This window comes from Phocoena sinus, chromosome 10, assembly GCF_008692025.1.
Source record: "Phocoena sinus isolate mPhoSin1 chromosome 10, mPhoSin1.pri, whole genome shotgun sequence".
Classification (NCBI taxonomy): domain Eukaryota; kingdom Metazoa; phylum Chordata; class Mammalia; order Artiodactyla; family Phocoenidae; genus Phocoena; species Phocoena sinus.
The window spans coordinates 61,711,845-61,731,924 of record NC_045772.1 but is presented as its reverse complement, the minus strand read 5'-3'; the positions used below and the strand labels follow the sequence as shown (position 1 = coordinate 61,731,924).

Below are 20,080 nucleotides of genomic sequence, written 5' to 3'. Positions count from 1 at the left end.
TGTGTTTGATTTCTTTCTTTCTGTGAGAAGAGTTTTCTATTTTTATTGTTTTTTGATTGAAGCACTTTAAGATGTTTTCCTTTTGGGGGTTGAGTGTGGAGATTACTTTTACATTTCTTGTTCTCCTTGTTTGTTTTAAGATAATATCTGAGAGGGGGAAATGCCTCCCTTTCCTCCATTAGGCTACATTCAGAAGTCTCCCATTCATATATTTATATTTAAAATACATATAGCATTTAAAATATTAAGCAATGATTGAAATTCAAAATATTAATTTTCCTTTCTCATGCTGCATGGAAGCTATTGGATTCAATGAAGACTTCATTGTGCTCAGGGCCTCTCCCTTCCCTGAGCCATGATAAGAGTCACCTGAAAGTTTTCTACAAGCCAGCATATTTACCATAATCAGAAATTTAATCCCAAAATATATTTGTGTTCTCAGTGGAAGAACATCCCTTATTGTTTAGTCACAGTTTGCATCATTGAAAGCCCAACAGATACAATGAAAGAGAATAGTATGTAAACCACCACGTACCAATCCCCCAGATTAAACACTTATCCAGAATTCTCAGCATGTCTCATCTAATTCCACTACTTCTTATATTGAAACCTTCTACTTCTGTTGATGTATCTTCAAGGAAATTAAGACATTAAGTCATTTCACTTGTCAATATTTGCACGCATGTCTAAGTTCTTAAAGGCTTTTAAATCTAACTGTACAACAGTTTTATGTCAATCATGAGCAACAGTCACTTCTTAATGAAACCTACTCATTTATGTTCATACTTCTCTGATAATCTCAAAGATGTCTTTTTATGCTGGTTTGCTTGAAGCAACATCCTAACTAGATTCACATATCGCATTGGACTGTCAGTTCTCTTAAGCTTCTTTCATTCTGTAATAGATTCCATTGTTTTCTTTTATATACCACTGATTTGTGGACAAATTGTTTTTTTTCTCTAGAACGTCTACGTTCTGGATTTGGCTCGTTGTTTCTGTCGGTGCCACATAACTTGTAACGCCGGTTTTTCCTAGGTACTAGTTATATTAGAGTTGATTAGATTTAGTTCCATTGTTTCCGGCAAGATTATGTCCCAGCTGGTGATGTGTGCCCCATGTTGCATCAGATCATGAGGCATATAATACAAGTTGTTCAATTTAGTGAGGTGAAGATTGATCTAGGTATATCTATAGTTCCAGTCTTAACCCTCCCTGAAAAAGTGTCCAATAAATTTGTCGTGTAATATTTTAATATTCATTGATCAATTCCCAGATTGACATTTCATGAGGGGTTGCAAACTGGTAACTTATTAATTTAACATCCTGCCTCTGCATTTATCACCTGGGAGTCATCTATAAGGAAGGAATTGTCATTGTTTCCTTTTTAGGTAACCTAATATGTAGTTAATTGATACAGGAAAGGCAGAATAAGTGCTTTTTTTCCTTTATTTTGCAATTTTAGAATAGTGGGGTGGGACCCCAGCAATTTCCAAATGTAATAAAGAAAGTTATTTTTTTTTGTTTGTTTTTTGGAGTTTGTATAATTATAAATTCACAGTTCAAAAAATATATTTGATATGTTTGAGTCCATTGCAGGCATTAATCCTTCTGGTGCTTAAACTGTCCATTTTAGGCCAATGGGAGCTCCTCAGATTGGCTTCTGTGTCCTTTGGACAGAAACGCATTGGACTTTGAAAGCTCCCTTGTTGACAGGGATGAGATGTCTCAAGGCTACCTTGTACTTGTCTTGCAACAGACATGGAATCAGCCATTTCTGTGAGTAGCTCTGGTACCTTTTATTGAGAAATGATATTCACAAGCTAAAATTTGCATGCTATGGGTGCTCATTGTTACTGGGTTATTCTTGCTTTGAAGACTTTTCAATGGATAGAGCTAAGAAAAACGTAAAAATATGATTAAAAAGTACTCACATCAGAAGTTTATACTGATATTTCTAATTCAGATAGAATACAGGATGATTTTATACCTGTATTTATTTTACTCACTCTGAAAAGCTGAGCTCTGAATGACATATTACTTATTTGCTTTATCCTACAACAAACCTATGATAGTGTCAAAATAACAGTACAAATATTATTACCAAAAAGAGGTCTATTAAATGCAGTTTCTGATTTCTTTGTGGCTACACCCTGAAAGTGCTATGAAGAAAATCAGTTTAGGCAAGAGGAATGGAGAGATAGAAAGGCGGGATGAAGGAAAACCTTCATAAGAATCCAGATAAATTCTAGGCTTGCAGTTTCAAACAGAAGCAGGAAGGAAAGGTCTTCCATTATTGCATTTGATGGAGAGGAGTTTCTTAAGGGAGGGAGTACAGATACAGATGGTAGTGGGGTTAAAGAAGGGGGTTCTATAGGTGCATGAGGAGGTTGGGGGCAGTAAGAATGTTAGGGAAAATGGCACATCTGAGGGGATCGGCCTCCCAGACCACAAGAGGATGGTTTTCCTCTGCCACGCACTTTCTAGTGCTAAAGGGACACCCCTGGAGCCCAGGAAGTAAGAGCATTGAGGAGAAGGCACTGCCCAGCAAAACTCATGGTTAAAGGAATCCAGCTGCTGTTAGAGAAGAACTCCTCAACCCTTTTCTGCTCCCATCCTGGGATCTACTGTCAGCTTTTCTCAAGGCCAAGTACAATGAAGGGTTAGCTAGCAAGGGATTCTGTAGGGATGACTCTGGGAGCATGGAGCAGGGCAGAGAAGAGCAGCCTTCTCTCAGCACCTGTAGAAACATTCCTCCTCTGGCTGTTCTGCACCCCATGCCCCCACCGTGAGCTGGAATTCCATGCACTGGGCTGTACTGGCGATTCTAACCAATGCAGCTAGAATCCACATGGTATGGCTCACAAGTGATCATTCTGAATCACAGGAGATTCAGGTAAGGTGAACTTTGGATACAGCCTCTAACTGGAAAATGTTTTTCTATTGGAGGTTGTTATTTTAAAAATGTATTTCCTATATTTTCCAGGTACATGGGCTCCATACAGGAGGAGGCAATTGGCTAGCCTCCTTATAGGAGTCAAATCCAGTATCTAAGGACCGTCAGAACTGCCGAGTCCTTCCTTGATTCAAAAACACGCCTTTGCTGTTGCAAAAGAAATATGTTTCCTCTTATTCAGTCCTCAGTGAGCAAAGGAAATCAATCTGAATGTTTTAATCTCAGGGACCTTAATCCAGAGACTGAATCTTTCCTTCCTTAGTACCAAAAAATGTAACCACGTTTAATCTCAGATGTCATACAATGACATTGTGGGGAACACACTTTCTCTTTTGAAACGACACATGTTCAACATCAAAAAATTTAGAAAGTACACAACGTAAAAGACAGTTTACTAGAGTTAATACTAGCTTGAGATGATGAACATTACTGTTTTAGCATTAGTTCTTCAATGATTTCTCTGTATCTGTGGCCCTGCAACCATCTTTGTGTTCCTTTGTGATTCTGTCTCTTTCTCTCCCTTACTTGTTTCATAATTTTGTGTACAAAATTAGTTTAGTGAAAAATACAGATGTTACTTTGAGCCCCACACTTTAAGCGTTTTTCATAGTAAACTTTTAATTTCAGAATAGTTTTAGATTTACAAAAAAATGTGAAGATAGTACAAAGAGGTCTGTATACAATACACATTAATTCCCCCTATTATTAATACCTCACTTTAGTTATATTTATCACAATTAAGGAAACAATATAAATATATTATTATTAGCTAATCTATACTTCATTTGGATTTCCTTACCTTTTGCCCAATATTCTTTTTTCTCTTCTAGGGTATCATCCATGGTACCACTTTCCATTTAGTCATTGTGTCTCCTTCTTGGCTAACACGGTTTGTCAGGTTTTCCTTGTCTTAATGACCTTGAAAGTTTTGGGGAATTCTGCCCAGGTGCTTTGCAGATGTCCACAACTGGGCTTTGTCTGATGTTGTCTCATGAATAGACTGGAGTTATGGTGTTTGGGAGGAAGACCACAGAGATGACGTGTGCCCTTCTCATTACATCATATCCAGGGTACTTGCTATGAACCAGACTTACTACTGTCGGTGTTACCCTTGATCACCTGGCTGAGGAAGTGTTTGATTAATTTCTTGACAGTAAAGTTACTCTTTTCCCCCATTTTTAGACTGTGCTCTTTGCAAGGAAATCATTGCGCACAGCCCACACTCGGGGGGAGCAGTTCTTCACTCCTTCCTTGATCGGGGAGCACCTATGTAACTAAATGAAATTCTTCTGCCTAAGAGTTGTCAATCATCCCTTATTAATCAATTTAGTCACTTATTCACATCAGTGGGGACCATGAATAATTATTTCATAATTTGGGTTATAATCCAGTACATTATTTATTTGTCTATCTATTTATTTATGGCTCAAGTTGTTCCAATTTGTCTATTAGGAGCTCTTACGGAGTCTTTTTGATTATTTCTTTACTTCTTGGCACTGAAAGATGCTGCAGGATCATCTTATGTATATATTCCACCCCATTTGTAGAATCAGTCATTTCTCCTTGACTCCTAACAAGGGAACTTTCATTCCTAGTGGAATAAGGCAGAATTCTCCAGAGAAAAAGCCTGGGATTAGGGACATGGACAGAACAGAGACTGGAAAAAGTGACTGGCCCTCAGGAAAATGTTGACAGACCAACCTTGCACTGTATCCTGAGATTTCCGTTACCCATTTGTAAAAGTCAAAGGAAGCCAGGGCACAGCTGAGAGAGGATGCAGGGCTATCTCTTTGGAGCTGCAAGGACCCTACTTCTTTGAGTCTCTGTGAGAGGATTATGTGGTAAGGAAGAAGGCATTTCTATTCTTATTTTGACTCCACACTTCAAAAAATCAACACCTGTGCTTTGCGTCTGAGTCTTTGGATCCTGAATTTGCCCAGTGTTTCCAATTTTTCCCTGTCGAAAGGATTATTGGGATTGACAACCATGAAGTACAGCTTCCTGCATTTGTACTGTTTCCTCAGGACACATTGCTAGAAGCATAATTTCATTTCAGAAGTATGTACATTTAGATTACTCCTGATACATGTTGTCAGGCAAGTTTCTTGGTCATGAGGCATTTCTAAGTATAAATTAAATATCTTACTCTCTAGTCAATGTCCTGATCTACTTGGACTGTAATATGATTCTCTGGGGAGTATGGGTATCCACTGGGGCAGGAGGAGGTAGACAGTTAGAGACCAAGTCAGAGAAACTTATCTGCTGGCACCTGGTAAGGGCAGTGAAAACAGACTTTACTATGATGATGGACCTGATCCCTTCCTCTTCAATTGCCAAACTCTTCTTGGAGGACTCCTGAGCAACCAGATGCTAAGTTGCTGTTTGTCAAATTCTCTAAAGGAGGGGGGTGTTGTGGATTGGGAGTATGCTTCATTCCTGAAAAGGCATTTGCCCGATGAAGACCGCAAGAACCATTGGTAACAAAGCAAGGCAATATGAAACCAGGCATTATAGTATAAATCTGCTTTATTTAGCAATACAAGTGAGCAAAGAGCAGAGGAAGCATCACAGGGATACAGACCCCTGTACATCATAGAACTAGTCACTTGTGCTTTCATGATCACTGCAAGGGAGGAACACAACACCTGTGAGATGGGACATACTGGGCCAGTGGAAAGCTAGGGGGATTGTCCTGTTCTGGAGTAGGACCCAGACAGGGACCTTCCGATGGTGAGCAATGGAAGCTCAGATGCAGCAGGTGTGGCAGAGAGGACACAAGGGCACTCAGCAACTTCAGTTCTAACTCAAGGAGTAAGAGAAGAAAGAAGCAGGAGAGAGGAAGCAACTGGAGGAAAGGGCAGTGAAGCCGGAGAGGGAGCCTGAGACGCTGTGGGACCACGAGCCCGTGGCAGGCGTTCAAGACTTGTAGCTCTTCCTGCCGGAGGAGGAGGTGGTGGTGAATTTGACGGTGGAACTGCTGCCCCCGGAGGAGCTGAGGCCACCACTTATGGCTCTGCCACTGCCGGAACTGAAGCCACCTCCAATGCTCTGACCACTGCCGTAAGAGTAGCCACTGCCTCCGCCCATGCCGTAGCCGCTGCTGACACCGCCGGCACTGCCATAGCCACTGGAGGTGGTGGACTGTACCACGGCTGGAGAGGCAAGGAGACAAGGCCATGAGAAGACATGGTGAGCTCACTCTGCCACACAGAGTCCAGTCAGAAGAGCACAAGGGCAAGGGAGAGAGGCAAGTGAAGGTACTTACAGATGTTGACTTGTCCAACGCCTTCCCCATACAGCCTAGGAGAGAGGAGACACAGCCATTATAAGACCTCAGAGCCAGAACTGGACCAGCGTGGGAAGCTTTGGCGTGAGGAGAGCCCATGGGGAACGTGCCTTCTACGTGGTTTTCTGGGAGTGGCATTATGGCCACGACTAGAGTGCCTTCCAGTGGTGCTCACTGGCTGGACACCTTGGAGATGGACCCAGATGTTTGAGGAGGTTGTGTGAGTTACTCACCTGCACTCCTCGCCCTCCAGCAGCTTCCTGTAGGTGGCGATCTCCACGTCCAGGGCCAGCTTGACATTCATGAGCTCCTGGTAGTCCTTCAGTAGCTGCGCCATGTCCTGCTTGGCCTTCTGCAGGGCATTCTCCAGCTCGGCCAGCTTGTTCTTGGCATCCCTGAGGGCCAACTCCCCACGCTGCTCTGCATCGGCGATGGCGGATTGCAGGTTGGTGCACTAGAGGGGAAGATGGGCCGATGAACCTGCAATCTGGACTCCTGAGGAGATGAGCCATGGTTCTTCTTTCCCAGGGAGGAAGAGCTCTAGAGCCCAGATTCCATGGAAAAGGAGGTTTGATTCTTTCTGTCCAGTCTTTTTTCATTCTGCAAACCTGAACTAGGCTAGGAGCTCCCTATGCGCCTCTGTGTTAACCACCCTAATGAAGATGGAGGTGGTGACTGCTGGAAGATACTACAGCAGACCCAAGACCAGGGGACATTGGAAGAAATGGAGCCACTGGCTTCTTCTGAATATTGACAGTTTGGGTAAGTGCATGTGGGTGGACACTAACTCACACAAAACCACAGACACCCACAGTGAGGAGATGATTTCACTTTAAACTGTTGTGACCTTGACTTCCTTCCACTTCACATTTTTGGAAAACCCTCATTTGTCCTGTGTCTTTTCTCAGCTTCTTTTTCACATCAAATCTGAGCATATTTGCAGCACTCTACCTCACACTTTCTGGCCTGACCTTTTCTTTGCCAACTTGTGTCTTGCATTCCCAAATCAATCATTCCTCTTATCGAATCTCACTTCAGTGCCTCAAGACTGTACCTTTGTACTGTCGACCTGTCGGGATTGGTCCTGTCATGCATTTGTTTCCTGCTCTTGGGTTGGGATCCATCTCTCTAAACTGTGGGAACTCACTAAGGGAGGAAGTACATGTCCTCCCCTCCCTGCTGTTCCCTCAGTGCCCAGGAATTCCCTACATGGTGGTTGATGATCCCTGGTGGTCTAGGAAGGAAAGGATGCTTTTCTCTTCCATGGTCCCCACCATACCTGCTTCTTGACGTGGTCGATCTCAGATCTCAGCCTCTGGATCATGCGTTTGATCTCAGAGATCTCCTGTTTGGTGTTGCACAGGTCGTCCCCATATCTGCACGCCGAATTCTGCAGCTCCTCGTACTGTAAACCAGAGGGAGAGAGGATGGTGTTCATGGGCTTCACAGGACACTAATCAAGGTTTTCACAAATCGAAACTAATGGTTTCTCCACAAGGCGTTTATAGAAAATTGGTGTTACAAGGTCATGGACACTGTACACCCATCACACACCACCCTTGGTAGAACCACTGACTGCCTGGTTCTCTTCAGGACCAGAACATCCTCTGTACTGTTTCTGAGAACCAGCATAAGGGTGAAGCTAAAGCAAAGATCCCTTGGCCTTTATCTATGGTAGCTTTTGTCCTACATTTAGGTTCTTTGACTTACTAGTCAAAGAACCTTGGATATAAATAATGTAAAGATCTACTCTGTTGGTTCAGGGTACACATTCTTTGAGAGGACCCCTGCTTCCTAGACGTAGATTTCCCGAGTGAAGTCTCGGGAAGCCTTGCTGGTCTTCAAGGGGGCGGTACAGGGATTCTTCAACAGCTTCCCCCTCACCGCTCACCTTGCACTTGTACCAGGACTCAGCCTCCTCCCGGCTCCTGCGAGCGATCTCTTCATATTGGGCTTTGACTTCAGCGATGATGCTGTCCAGGTCCAGGGTGCGGTTGTTGTCCATGGAGAGGACGACAGAAGTATCTGAGACGTGGGTTTGCACCTGAGCCAGTTCCTGCAGAACATGAGATCGTCAGATCCTCTTTTCCCATGACATTTACAGAGTTACCCAAGCCTAAGATTTTCCATCCTTTGCAAATCTCTTTAGAGTCAATAAAACAGAGTGTAGAAAGATGCTTACTGCTTCATAGAGGGCTCTGAGGAAGTTGATCTCATCTATGAGAGCATCTGCCTTGGCTTGTAGATCAACCTTATTCATGTAAGCAACATCCACATCCTAGGGAAGAAGCCAAAAACTTGGGATCAGATGAGCCAAGCCCTCCTTCCCAGTCTGCTCCTCCTTTAGTCTCGCTGATTATTCTTTTCTGAGAGTCCTCTCCTTCGGCAAAGAAACATGAACCCCTGATCTTACTCATCTCACCTTCTTTAGATTCACAAATTCATTCTCTGCTGACATGCGCTTGTTGATTTCATCTTCATATCTGGAATTAGAAAGGGTAAAACCTAATTGAGTCAGTGGTGAAGATGATACAGAAAAGGCAGCCTGGGATCCCAACTTCCCACAATGGATATATCCAAATGGAGCTTTCCTGCCAGTAAGCCTAAAAGATGAATTCTGTGGTCCCTAAATTGTTTACATCTTTACTCTCCCCATCCACCTGTATGGCCCTTTTGTTCTTCGGGGTTTGTGTTTAGGCAAGAATTGTGGTTTCATTTCCATGGACACGTTTTACTAAGAACCATGCCCTCATTTGGACCTGGTCATCTAATAGACTTGAAGCATGGGCTTCAGGAAACTGAGCCCTTTTCTCTCCTGTAACTCACTTCTTCTTGAAGTCCTCTACCGTGTCCTGCATCCCGCTGAGCTCTGAGTCCAGGCGGCTTCTCTCTGAGCCAAGGCAGTCCAGCTGTCTCCTGAGATTGTTGATGTACTGCTCGAACAAAGGCTCCAGGCTCTGCCTCACGGTCTTTGTGCCCTGCTCCTGCAGCAGGGCCCACTTGGTTTCCAGGACCTTGTTCTGCTGCTCCAGGAATCGGACCTGGAGAAAGACAAGATGGTTATTTGTCCAACAAAGGAAAGAAGGAGGGAAGGAAGGAAGGAAGAGAGGTGAGTTGACTGTCCCCAAGCAGATCTGATGGTCCCCATGGTGCTGGGCTACTCCAGAGCATGTACAGAGGCTCAGGCTGACAGTTCTGCTCCCCTGACTGTTTTCCTCCACACCACACAGATCTCACTGGCCAAGTTTCCCCAGGGAGCTATCAGATAGTCTCTCTTCTCAATTACAGGGTCTGTCACTCAGTGACTTTCAACATTTCTTTTCTTCCTCTTGATAAGCACAGTCATGAATGTACTTTAAAATAGTATTTCTCTCGTATATCGCACAGAGTTATTTTATAGAGTGTATCTCAGTTAAAGGGATGTCAAATGTTTAGAATCTAATGGTTAAATTCCAACCCTATTGATGATTGGATTTAATCTTCTTTCCCATCTAGTGTATGAGTCCCTCTAAAACAAGCTCCCTTAATGCTCATGATCTGGTTTTACAAGTTACGTATTTCTATGCACATACACATGTTTCTGAGTCTTTTTTTCCTGTAATTTCCTTTGGTTTTTTATCTTCTTTCCTTCCCCGCCGCCACCCCAGCTAAGGCTCAAGTGTTATTTCCACTGTAATTCCCTTTTTAATTTCTTAGACCCTTAAGAAGATCAAGCTAAGTCGTTCCATTCTCTCAGTTCCTTTCCTTTGCTTGAGGGTTATCAAGAGTGGAGAATGCTTCCCAGACAGGAATGAAGACATTTAAGGGATCAGTAGTTGTAAATGATTTTTATCACCTTCTACCTGTGGCCCACATGGAGCCTGTCCTGCATCCCAGTGGAGAGCTAGCCCGAGTCCCCTCCTCCCTCTCTCCCGAGGCTCCCCCTGGTAGGACATTGGTTGCGTCTCTCGACTGGGGACTCTGAAATCCCAGTGGAGGGCAGGTGCTCCCGGCTCACCTTGTCGATGAAGGAGGCGAACCTGTTGTTGAGGGTCTTGATCTGCTCCCGCTCCTCAGTCTTGACTCGCTGGATGGTGGGGTCGATTTGCAGGTTGAGGGGAGTCAGGAGACTCTGGTTGATGGTGACCTCTTGGATGCCTCCAGGGGGGCATAGAGAGAAGCCAGAGCCCCCATAGCCACCACCAAAGCCAGCTCCACCACCAAGCCCAAAACCACCGCCAGCTCCACCACCGAGCCCAAAGCCACCACCAGCTCCACCGCAGAAACCAAATCCACTCCCGGCTCCACCTCCAAAGCCAAGGCCGCCTCCAGCTCTGCCGTCATATCCGCCACCGAGGGCACAGCTGCCCCCTCCGAGGGAGATCCTCTTGGGGCCCCCGATGCCATAGAGGCTGCGGCTGCCAAAAGTAGCTCCTCCACCTACTCCAGGGAAGCCTCCACTGCCCCTGGAGCGGCACACGGACATGCTGCTGAAGCCAGAGCGGTTGACCGCAGGGACTCTGGCTGAGCCAGCACTGAAGACACGGCGGCTGCTGCTTTGGCTTCTCACGGTGGATTTGGAAGTCATGCTTCCTGAAGTCGAAGAGGCTGAGGAGGGCGTGAGAGGTGGAGGGTAGAGCTGAGAGGAGCAGATCGGTGAGACGAGGTTCCCAGCAGTGGCTTATATATGGGGAAAATGGGCTGGGCTCAGTGCTGGAAGGTGAGCCTGCAGGTTGGGGAGGCTGTGCTTTACAAATAGTGAGGTCACCCCCAGGCACTATGAAGGTATGAAGTATGAATGTTGCTTCTTTTGCATCCTTTACTCGTGGAGAAATTCTCCTGGCTTCTAGCCTTGACTTGATCACAACACAATAAGTCTGGATGTAAATTCACTGAAGTCATGAGTAAGTCATGTTCTCAAACAAAGGAGACAAGGAGTTGATCTGTGATAATTGTCCCCTCCTTCTGCTTACTCAGACACTGTTCTGTTTGCCCCTTTCCCACACAGTTTTTCTCTTCCACCAGCACCACCCTTCCCATCAGGTTGGACTGCCTCTGAGAGCTAATAGGCATTTGCCCTGTGGCCTGAGCAAGAAGTGGCTTGTGGTGTTTTTCCGCCATGTTTGCACCTGTCCTTCTGGAGCTCCTGGATGCTTTTCTGGTGGCCTGGCCTGGGAATGGGGGCTACTTTCGGGACATGACCCTCCTTTGAAGGGCAAGAGGGACAAAGGAGCTGAGTTTTTACAGCATAAGAGCATCTCTATCCTGTGTGGAATTGGCAGTTTCAAAATAGGATAAGAGATCTCCCAAGCCCACCCTGCCCAGAGATCTGACTTCTTGTGATTTCTACCCATGCCTGCACCTCCCTCCCTAGTGTTTGTTTTCCCATTGAGCTGATGACCCTGTACATTTTTTTTAACCAAATGAAATTCATAGACACCTTTTTCTTTGGTTTTTTGGAATGTTAACTTAGAGCTTAATTTAAAGAAACTAAAATGGGTAGGACCAAAATCATTAAGGGAATTCACTGCATTTTGATGCCCATAGATTCTGACTTTTCTTAAGAATCAAGAATTATATATCTTAATGTGGTGTGCACAGAAAGTTGAGGGGCATATAGAAGCAGTGGATCATAAAAATGTGCCTTTATAAGTGTGATGATGTCACAAGTAAATTCCAAATTTATATTTCTAATCTCAGTGCTTGAAATCTCAAATCCCCAGACACATTCTTAGAGGGTGGGAAGGCTGTCAAGTGAGCATGGTGTTTGGTTTATGGGGAAAGAGATTCATTTCTTAGTCCATACATTAAGTACTAAGAGGAATATTGAGAGCAATTGTAGGCATGGTGATTTATGAGAATATCTGGTTAATTGACAACCAAGGGAGAAAAGACAAACTCCCCTATTGAGATTAGCCTGAGAAAAGCTCTTGTTACTATTTTATAAGCAATTCAATCTCTCCAGTGTTATGGAGGCACAGCATCCAGGAGAGCAGGGCATTCCCTACCCAAAGGAGTGCTAACTCAGCATCTGGCAGGAAAGAGGTACCTTCTCAAGGCAATGGAAGCAGCTCCCCTTCCTCCACCCTGGTTGCATAATGCTTTACCAAGAAATGTGATTCCACTCAATTCTGAGAAAGAAGCTTTCCTTTCCATGGCATGGTGCTCTGAGCTACTCTCTTGGGATAGATTCTTTAGACTTGGCATTGATGAGGCCAGGAGGGGAGGAAGGGTTAGCAAGTCAAGTTGGAGCAACATGCATTTGTCCAATGTCCTGTGTCTATGTCAATGTCCCATGTCTGTGTCTGCTTTCACATTGCAATGGCAAAGTTGAGTAATGGTTGCAACAGAAGAGTGTATGACTGGCAAAGCTTAAAAAATTTATTAGATGGCCCTTTAAAGAAAAATGTGCCAACCCCTGGTTAAGAGCAAGGGCTCTGGAGACAGAGTGCTCAGGCTCACAGGCTCCCATGGTCTTTATGCAAATTACTCATTTTTAGAGCTGTAAACTGGGGGATGAAAATAGTACCTATCTCACAGTGATGTGAGGATTACGTGAAATAATTCACGTAAAAGTCTTAGCACTGTGTCTGCGCATAAGTTCTCAATGAAGATGAGCTAATATCATCATTATAATGGAAGTATGAAGAAGCTTGGTGTGTTCAGGGACCCACAAGAAGCTTCAAGAACAGAACACAGGGACAACCTGTATGTGTCTGGGAGGGGTAGGGAGAAAATGCGACCAATGTTGCAGGTCTGTGCCACATTAGTAAGACCAGAAGCCACAGGTAGAAGTTTGTCCTTGCTCCTGGAGGCCATGCAGAGGCACGAGATCAGAAGTGTGATTTGAAAGCTTGCTGGCACTCAGAACAGCAGGCAGGGAAGAGCTTTTCTCCAGCAGTAGCTCCTTGCTCAAGGGGCTGGAAGGGAGCGGTGGTCAGAGGAAGGCAGCATCCAAGTCCTAGGAGAGAGCCTGGCAGGCTGCCCTCTCCCTCTTGTGGAGTCAGGTTCTCTGCTGTAACCCTCTTCCGGGTGCTTATCTGTCCTCTGGGCTGTGCACACGGGGACAGGCTTCTGTCAAACAGCACAGGTGATCAGATCACTTCCTCTTTTAGTACTAATTGTATATCTTTTCCAGGGTGGGAGCAGACTCATCCTCCAATGATGTATGTAATTCAATTGCAGCAGGAACTAGCCTATCAGAGGATGATTTCACTTCAACATATTATCCAACGTGAAATTTGGCATGTGTACCAGATAGCACCAGCAATGTAAAGTATCATGTTTGTTTCATTTCCCGACACAAGTATTTCTCCTATAAGTCATTCATATATATATATATACTTTTTCCCCCCCAATATTCCCCATCACCACCTGCCAGGGAATGCTGTTCTAGGAACCAATTCCAGGGACCCTGACACTGAGTCATGTCCACTGAGAGGGCTCATGAGAGATGATGAGGGCTCCTGAGAGAGTGGAGGGGGAGTCAGGGAGATGGGACCCTGTGGCTGATCCATTTCTGTCCACTCTTTTCAAGTCCCACTACCCTTAAAAGGTCAAGGGCAAGTGGTTCATTTGCCCTTGATTTTCTCTATCTTTCTTTGTCTGGGTGTGGGAAGTGTGCCGTGTTCCCTAACCCATTTTTAGACTGCCTCCCTGGACTAAGCTGTACTTCTACCCTCCTCTAGAATGCAGTACTCTGCCCTCTTCCCCTGTTTTAGTGCCCAGGAGAGGGTTATGTTCATAGGCAGTGGGAACCCACTGGATGGTTAGAGAATTGACTTCTCAGATGAAATCTTCCCAGTGATCCTGAATCATGTCCTATGGTGGAGCACAGGGGAGTTATATTTTCCCAGAGGAGAAAAGTGGGGAAGCCAGAGCTTCATAATAAGATTAAAACAAAGAATGATAAGCCAGGCAACTATGTGAGAGAAACTGAAGCAAAGCTGCATGAGTAACTCCAGCAACAGCCAGCCTCCTCCTCAGCAGGCTGCTGAACCCAGCCTCTACTCTCTGCTGGGAGAGGCTCCATCTAGGCTGGTGTTGTCTCTCATGGCAATGGAATGAGGAAGGCCTTTGTTCTAGGGCCCAAGGATTAAACCACACTCCTTGCATTTTTCCCAGCATGGAGGAAGGCAGGAGGGATCCCCTGAAGGCTGAGCCCATGGAAAGTCTGCCTCAAGAGGATTTGCCTTGTCTTTCTGTCTCCCTGGATGGAGCTGGCAGATGAGAATGAGGAATAGGCCATTGTCACATTCCATCAAAAGCTTAAGACTAAGTGCCTAACCCTGCAAGCCCCAGAGCAGGATGACGCTGTTCAGAGGGAATCCCACAGACCCAGTCTTGTCCCTGGGGAGCACCCATTGAAGGAGAAACACCTGCAACCACACATGTAAAGGATGGAGACAGTAGCACTGTCACCGACCAGGGTTCTTAGCCTCCTTAATCAATAGAAATTGATCAGAGGTCAGACAAGAAATTCAGGCAAGGCTTTAATGGGACCCTTACTGCAGCAGCGGGGAGTGAGAACAAGTAACATATTTCCTTGCTAGCTCAGGAGCGAGCTTGTTCCTTATATAAGGTGAGGGTAGGGGTGTGCCCAGGGGTCGGGCTGGAGGGGTGGCTTAGGTGATTTGGCCACCCCTTTGGCGGTGGTGTGTGCAGGGGGCATGCGCAGTACCCTGCTTTTGCTCCCAGCTCTTCAGAAGTGGCAGTTGGGTTTGTTTGGTCTTTTTGTATCTTGTTGTCCATAATTTGCCCCAACTGCACATATACAGTTTTTTTTAGTCCCTTATAAGTTTCTTTGTATTTTGTTGTTCAAGGAGATGTTTGCCCAGGTGCAAGCACTGCAGCAAAGGGTCTCAGGACCCAGGTCCCAGCCTGTCTCAGCCCCAAAAATTGGAGTGGAAAGTGCAGCCTTCTATGATATACAGAGTGGTTCAGAAAGTATTGAAACTTTCAAAATTGTATTACTTAGTAACCATGCTGTATATAAACATGTAGTATGCACTAAACAGTAGAGCTTCCCTTGTATTTCTCAATTTTCACACACAGAGTCCACCCATTTTTGGCAGAGAGCACAGTGATGGGGTCGCATATCTGGATATGATACCTGCGTGGCTTTATTCACAGCTGCAGGTAGTTTCTGACAGCTCTGTCTTCCAGCAGGATGGGGCTCTACCTTAAGTCGATTGTGGGGTCCAGAGGTCATGGAAAGAACACCTTCCACGGGGCTCAGTGAGATGCTCGGTTCAAAGTATTGACCTCTGGAACTACAGTCCGAAGTCCCCAGATGTCACTCCATGTGACTTCTAGGGGATATAAGTCAAGAACCTTGTGTTTGTCCCACGTCTTCCTCATAGCCTGGAGGAGATGAAGGGAAACATTGTGGCTGCCATTTCAACTATCAAAAGTAATATTCAACAAAGGGTCTGGGATGAATTGGTGCAATTTTTAGCCTACAGAATTGAAGCATGTCATGTACCTTGAGGGACAAAAATTGAGTGTTTGTACAGTTATAGCAAAAAAAAACCTCTTATTTTTCCCTTCAACTGATTTTGGTACCTCTTCTTATAAAAACTAGTTACTGAGTAATACACGTTTGGAAATGTTCATTTCTTTTTGTACACACTGGTATTGGGTAGGTAGGTGCACTTGAAAGTATAAGTCGCTGATAAGTGCATCATTGGGCTGGGACTGAAGGCATATTTGGATGAAGGGGACAACCTTTGGCTTTCCTAATTGATGTGGGGAAACTAGTTGGAGGACGAGGAGCAATTGGTATCTCGTGAGTGAGGCATTTTAATGCTCTGAAGCAAGAGTGATGCAAGAGGTGAGAAGTGTTTTAGAGAAGATGTGAGGATGGGGAAAAACAGGCTGTACCCCAGGGCTAGTGTGGAGCATGCCTGGGATGAGCAGCAAAAAAGAGCATGGGGAAGAGGACAAGGGGCCAGAGTCTCCTTCGTCATATGTCCTCAGTTCTCGGTAGGAACAGAGGTTGAAGAGAGCCAAGCCAGGGCTCCAGGGGAGACCAAGGAAGTGCCCAAGAAGAGTTACCAGTGGACTGGTTTCTTTCTCTCTCCACTGCCTCCCTCACATCCTTGCCTCCCTTCTTATGTCTGCCTCCTCTTTGAGCTTCTGGTTTTCACCTCCTCACCTCTGCAGGGTCCACCTCTCTATACTGTGTCATTAAAAAAAAGTATAGTTGGGTGAAAATTCTCCAACATTTTAATAAGATACACGAAGTATCTGACTTAAATAACATGAGTGATTAGAAAAGATACACCTTGTGGGATGATGTCTTCCTACATCTGCCTTCTGGTTAAACTCCCTTTATTTCAGTAAAGGGGAAATATTGGTTAATTATGAATGTACTGGGTAATTCTCCTCACCAATTCAGGATGATTTGGAGTAATTCCTACCCCCCAAAAAATTCATCTCAAAACCATCTGAATGTCCTAGAGAGCAAACATGCCTCCAACTGTCTCCTCTGAGATTTCTTGGCATTCAATGGCTACTTCCATTTATTAATCCTTTATAATCTTACTTTAAACCTAGGGTTGGAATTAGTAACAGATCATTGATACTCTGGCACAAGTCTGTGGAACTAACATTGCAAAGGAGACCTCAGGTTGGATCTGATACGTTTAGCTTCCTTCCGATTTTCCTCTGCCCTTCCCTCAGCCACTTCCAGAAAATAGCTTGAATTTTTCCGATAGGCCCAGAAGAACATTCAAGATGGCTAGAAAAGTTTGGACCCTGTGGCAGAAACAGTTGATTTGGCTAATCTAGATTCCATTCCTGATTTACTTTTTTCTTTCCCGTTTCCACTTTAGAAACTTGAAACATGAAATATTCTTTCTCTTAAAAATTTTTGTGTTTATTGAGGTATAGTTTGTATACAGTGCAATGCACAGATGTTAAGTGTGGTGTTCAATTAATTTTGACAAATTTGCTCACTTCTGTATCCACACAATATCAAGACATAGAGCACTTCCATTCCTCCAGAAAATTCCTCTGTGCCCTTTCCCTTTAATCCCACTGGCTAAAGCAATCACTGTTTTGATTTTTCCACATTGAATTAATTTATTTTAGAATTTTATATAACTGGAATCACACAGCATTTACTTACATATTTATAAATAAATATGTATATATTTGTGTGTGTGTAGTTTTTTCAGTCAGCAAAATATTTTTGAGATTCATCCAGTTAGTTGTGAATATTGATAGTTCATTCTTTTTTATGGCTGAGTACTGTACCATTGTATGAATAAACCACAGTTTCTTTACCCATTCTGACTCGTGGGTTCCTAAAATATTTCCAGTTTGGGGTTACCTTCCATTAAACAGTTATGAGCATACTTGTGAGTCTTTGTGTTGACATATGCTTCATTTTCCTTAAATAAGTATGTAGGAATGTAACTGCTGCATCAAGAGTAAATGTACAGCCAGCCCAGCCAGGCACATCTTATGTGTATATAACCAGAGCCATAGAAAATTCCATTCTTCTCTCTCTCTCTCTCTCTCTCTCTCTCACGCACACACATACACACACAGATGAGTAAATGTATATCAGTTTTCTAAAATGGTTGAATCATTTTTTAACATTAGACTTTAATTTTTAGAGCAGTTTTAGGTTCACAACAAAATTGAGCATGATGTAAAGAGTTCCCATATACTCCCTGCCCCCTCACACACATACCCTTCCCCACTATCAACATCCCACATCAGAGTGGTACAGTTTCTACGGTCGATGAATCTATACTGCTATAAACATCATGTACAGGTTTTGGGGATTTTTTGTTTGTTTATTTATTTATTTTTTTATACAGCATGTTCTTATTCGTTATCAATTTTATACACATCAGTGTATATATGTCAATCCCAATCTTCCAATTCATCACACCGCCATCTCCCCCCAAGCCATTTTCCCCGCTTGGTGTCCATACGTTTGTTCTCTACATCTGTGTCTTAATTTCTGTCCTGCAAACTGGTACATCTGTACCATTTTTCTAGGTTCCACATATATGCGTTAATATACGATATTTGTTCTTCTTTCTGACTTACTTCACTCTGTATGACAGTCTCTAGATTCATCCACGTCTCTACAAATGACCCAATTTTGTTTCTTTCTATGGCTGAGTAATATTCCATTGTATATATGTACCACATCTCCTTTATCCATACGTCTATCGATGGGCATTTAGGCTGCTTCCATGACCTAATAGTGCTGCAATGAATATTGGGGTGCATGTGTCTTTTCGAATTATGGTTTTCTCTGGGTATATGTCCAGTAGTGGGCTTGCTGGGTCATATGGTAATTCTATTTTTAGTTTTCTAAGGAACTCCCATACTGTTCTCTATAGTGGCTGTATCAATTTACATTCCCACCAACAGTGCAAGAGGGTTCCCTTTTCTCCACACCCTCTCCAGCATTTGTTGTTTGTAGATTTTCTGATGATGCCCATTCTAACTGGTGTGAGGTGATACCTCATTGTAGTTTTGATTTGCATTTCTCTAATAATTAGTGATATTGAGCAGGTTTCATGTGTTTCTTGGCCATCTGTATGTCTTCTTTGGAGAAATGTCTATTTAAGTCTTCTGCTCAGTTTTGGATTGGGTTGCTTGTTTTTTTTAATATTCAGCTACATGAACCACTTATATATTTGGGAGATTAATCCTTTGTCCATTGATTCATTTGCAAATATTTTCTCCCATTCTGAGGGTTGTCTTTTGATCTTGTTTGTAGTTTCCTTTGCTTTGCAAAAGGTTTTAAGTTTCATTAGGTCCCATTTGTTTATTTTTGTCTCAATACTATGAGATTATAAATCAATTACAGGGAAAAAACATGAAAAAGCACAAACACATGGAGGCTCAACAGTATGTTACTGAATAACCAAGAGATCACTGAAGAAATCAAAGAGGATATCAAAAAATACCTAGAGACAAATGAAAATGAAAACACGACAATCCAAAACCTATGGGATGCAGCAAAAGCCATTCTAAGAGGGAATTTTATAGCAAAACAAGCCTACCTCAAGAAACAAGAAAAATCTCAAATAAACAATCTAATCTTACACCTAAAGGAACTAGAGAAAGAAGAAAAAACAAAACCCAAAGTTACCAGAAGGAAAGAAATCATAAAGATAAGAGCAGAAATAAAAGAAATAGAAACAAAGAAAACAATAGCAAAGATGAATAAAACTGAAAGCTGGTTCTTTAAGAAGATAAACTAAATTGATAAACCATTAGCCAAACTCATCAAGAAAAAGAGGGAGAGGACTCAAATCAATAAAGTTAGAAATGAAAAGGAGAGATTACAACTGACACTGCAGAAATACAAAGCATCCTAAGAGACTACTACAAGCAACTCTATGCCAATAAAATGGACAACCTGGAAGAAGTGGACAAATTCTTAGAAAGGTATAGCCTTCTAAGACTGAACCAGGAAGAAATAGAAAATATGAACAGACCAATCACAAGTAATTAAATTGAAACTGTGATTTAAAATCTTCCAACAAACAAAAGTCCAGGATCAGATGGCTTCACAGGTGAATTCTATCCAACATTTAGAGAAGAGCTAACACCCATCCTTCTCAAACTCTTCCAAAAAATTGCAGAGGAAGGAGCACTTCCAAACTCATTCTATGAGGCCACCTTCACCCTGATACCAAAACCAGACAAAGATACTACAAAAAAAGAAAATTACAGACCAATATCACTGATGAATATATATGCAAAAATCCTCAACAAAATACTGGCAAACAGAATCCAACAACACATTAAAAGGATCGTACACCATGATCAAGTGTGGTTTATCTTAGGGATGCAAGGATTCTTCATTATACGCAAATCAATCAATG

General features: G+C 43.4%; 1 protein-coding gene across 1 annotated transcript; it reads right to left on the bottom strand.

The window, feature by feature from the left end:
* Positions 1 to 5,598: 5,598 nt before the first annotated feature.
* On the bottom strand, positions 5,599 to 10,806 carry LOC116760208 (keratin, type II cytoskeletal 6A-like). Its single transcript, XM_032644717.1, has 9 exons — positions 10,237 to 10,806; positions 9,066 to 9,280; positions 8,662 to 8,722; positions 8,422 to 8,517; positions 8,131 to 8,295; positions 7,519 to 7,644; positions 6,473 to 6,693; positions 6,219 to 6,253; positions 5,599 to 6,105 (listed from the first exon to the last, which is right to left on the bottom strand). The coding sequence occupies exons 1-9, from the start codon at positions 10,804 to 10,806 to the stop codon at positions 5,870 to 5,872; spliced, it is 1,725 nt and encodes a 574-aa protein (XP_032500608.1). The 3' UTR covers positions 5,599 to 5,869.
* Between the last annotated feature and the right edge of the window lie 9,274 nt (positions 10,807 to 20,080).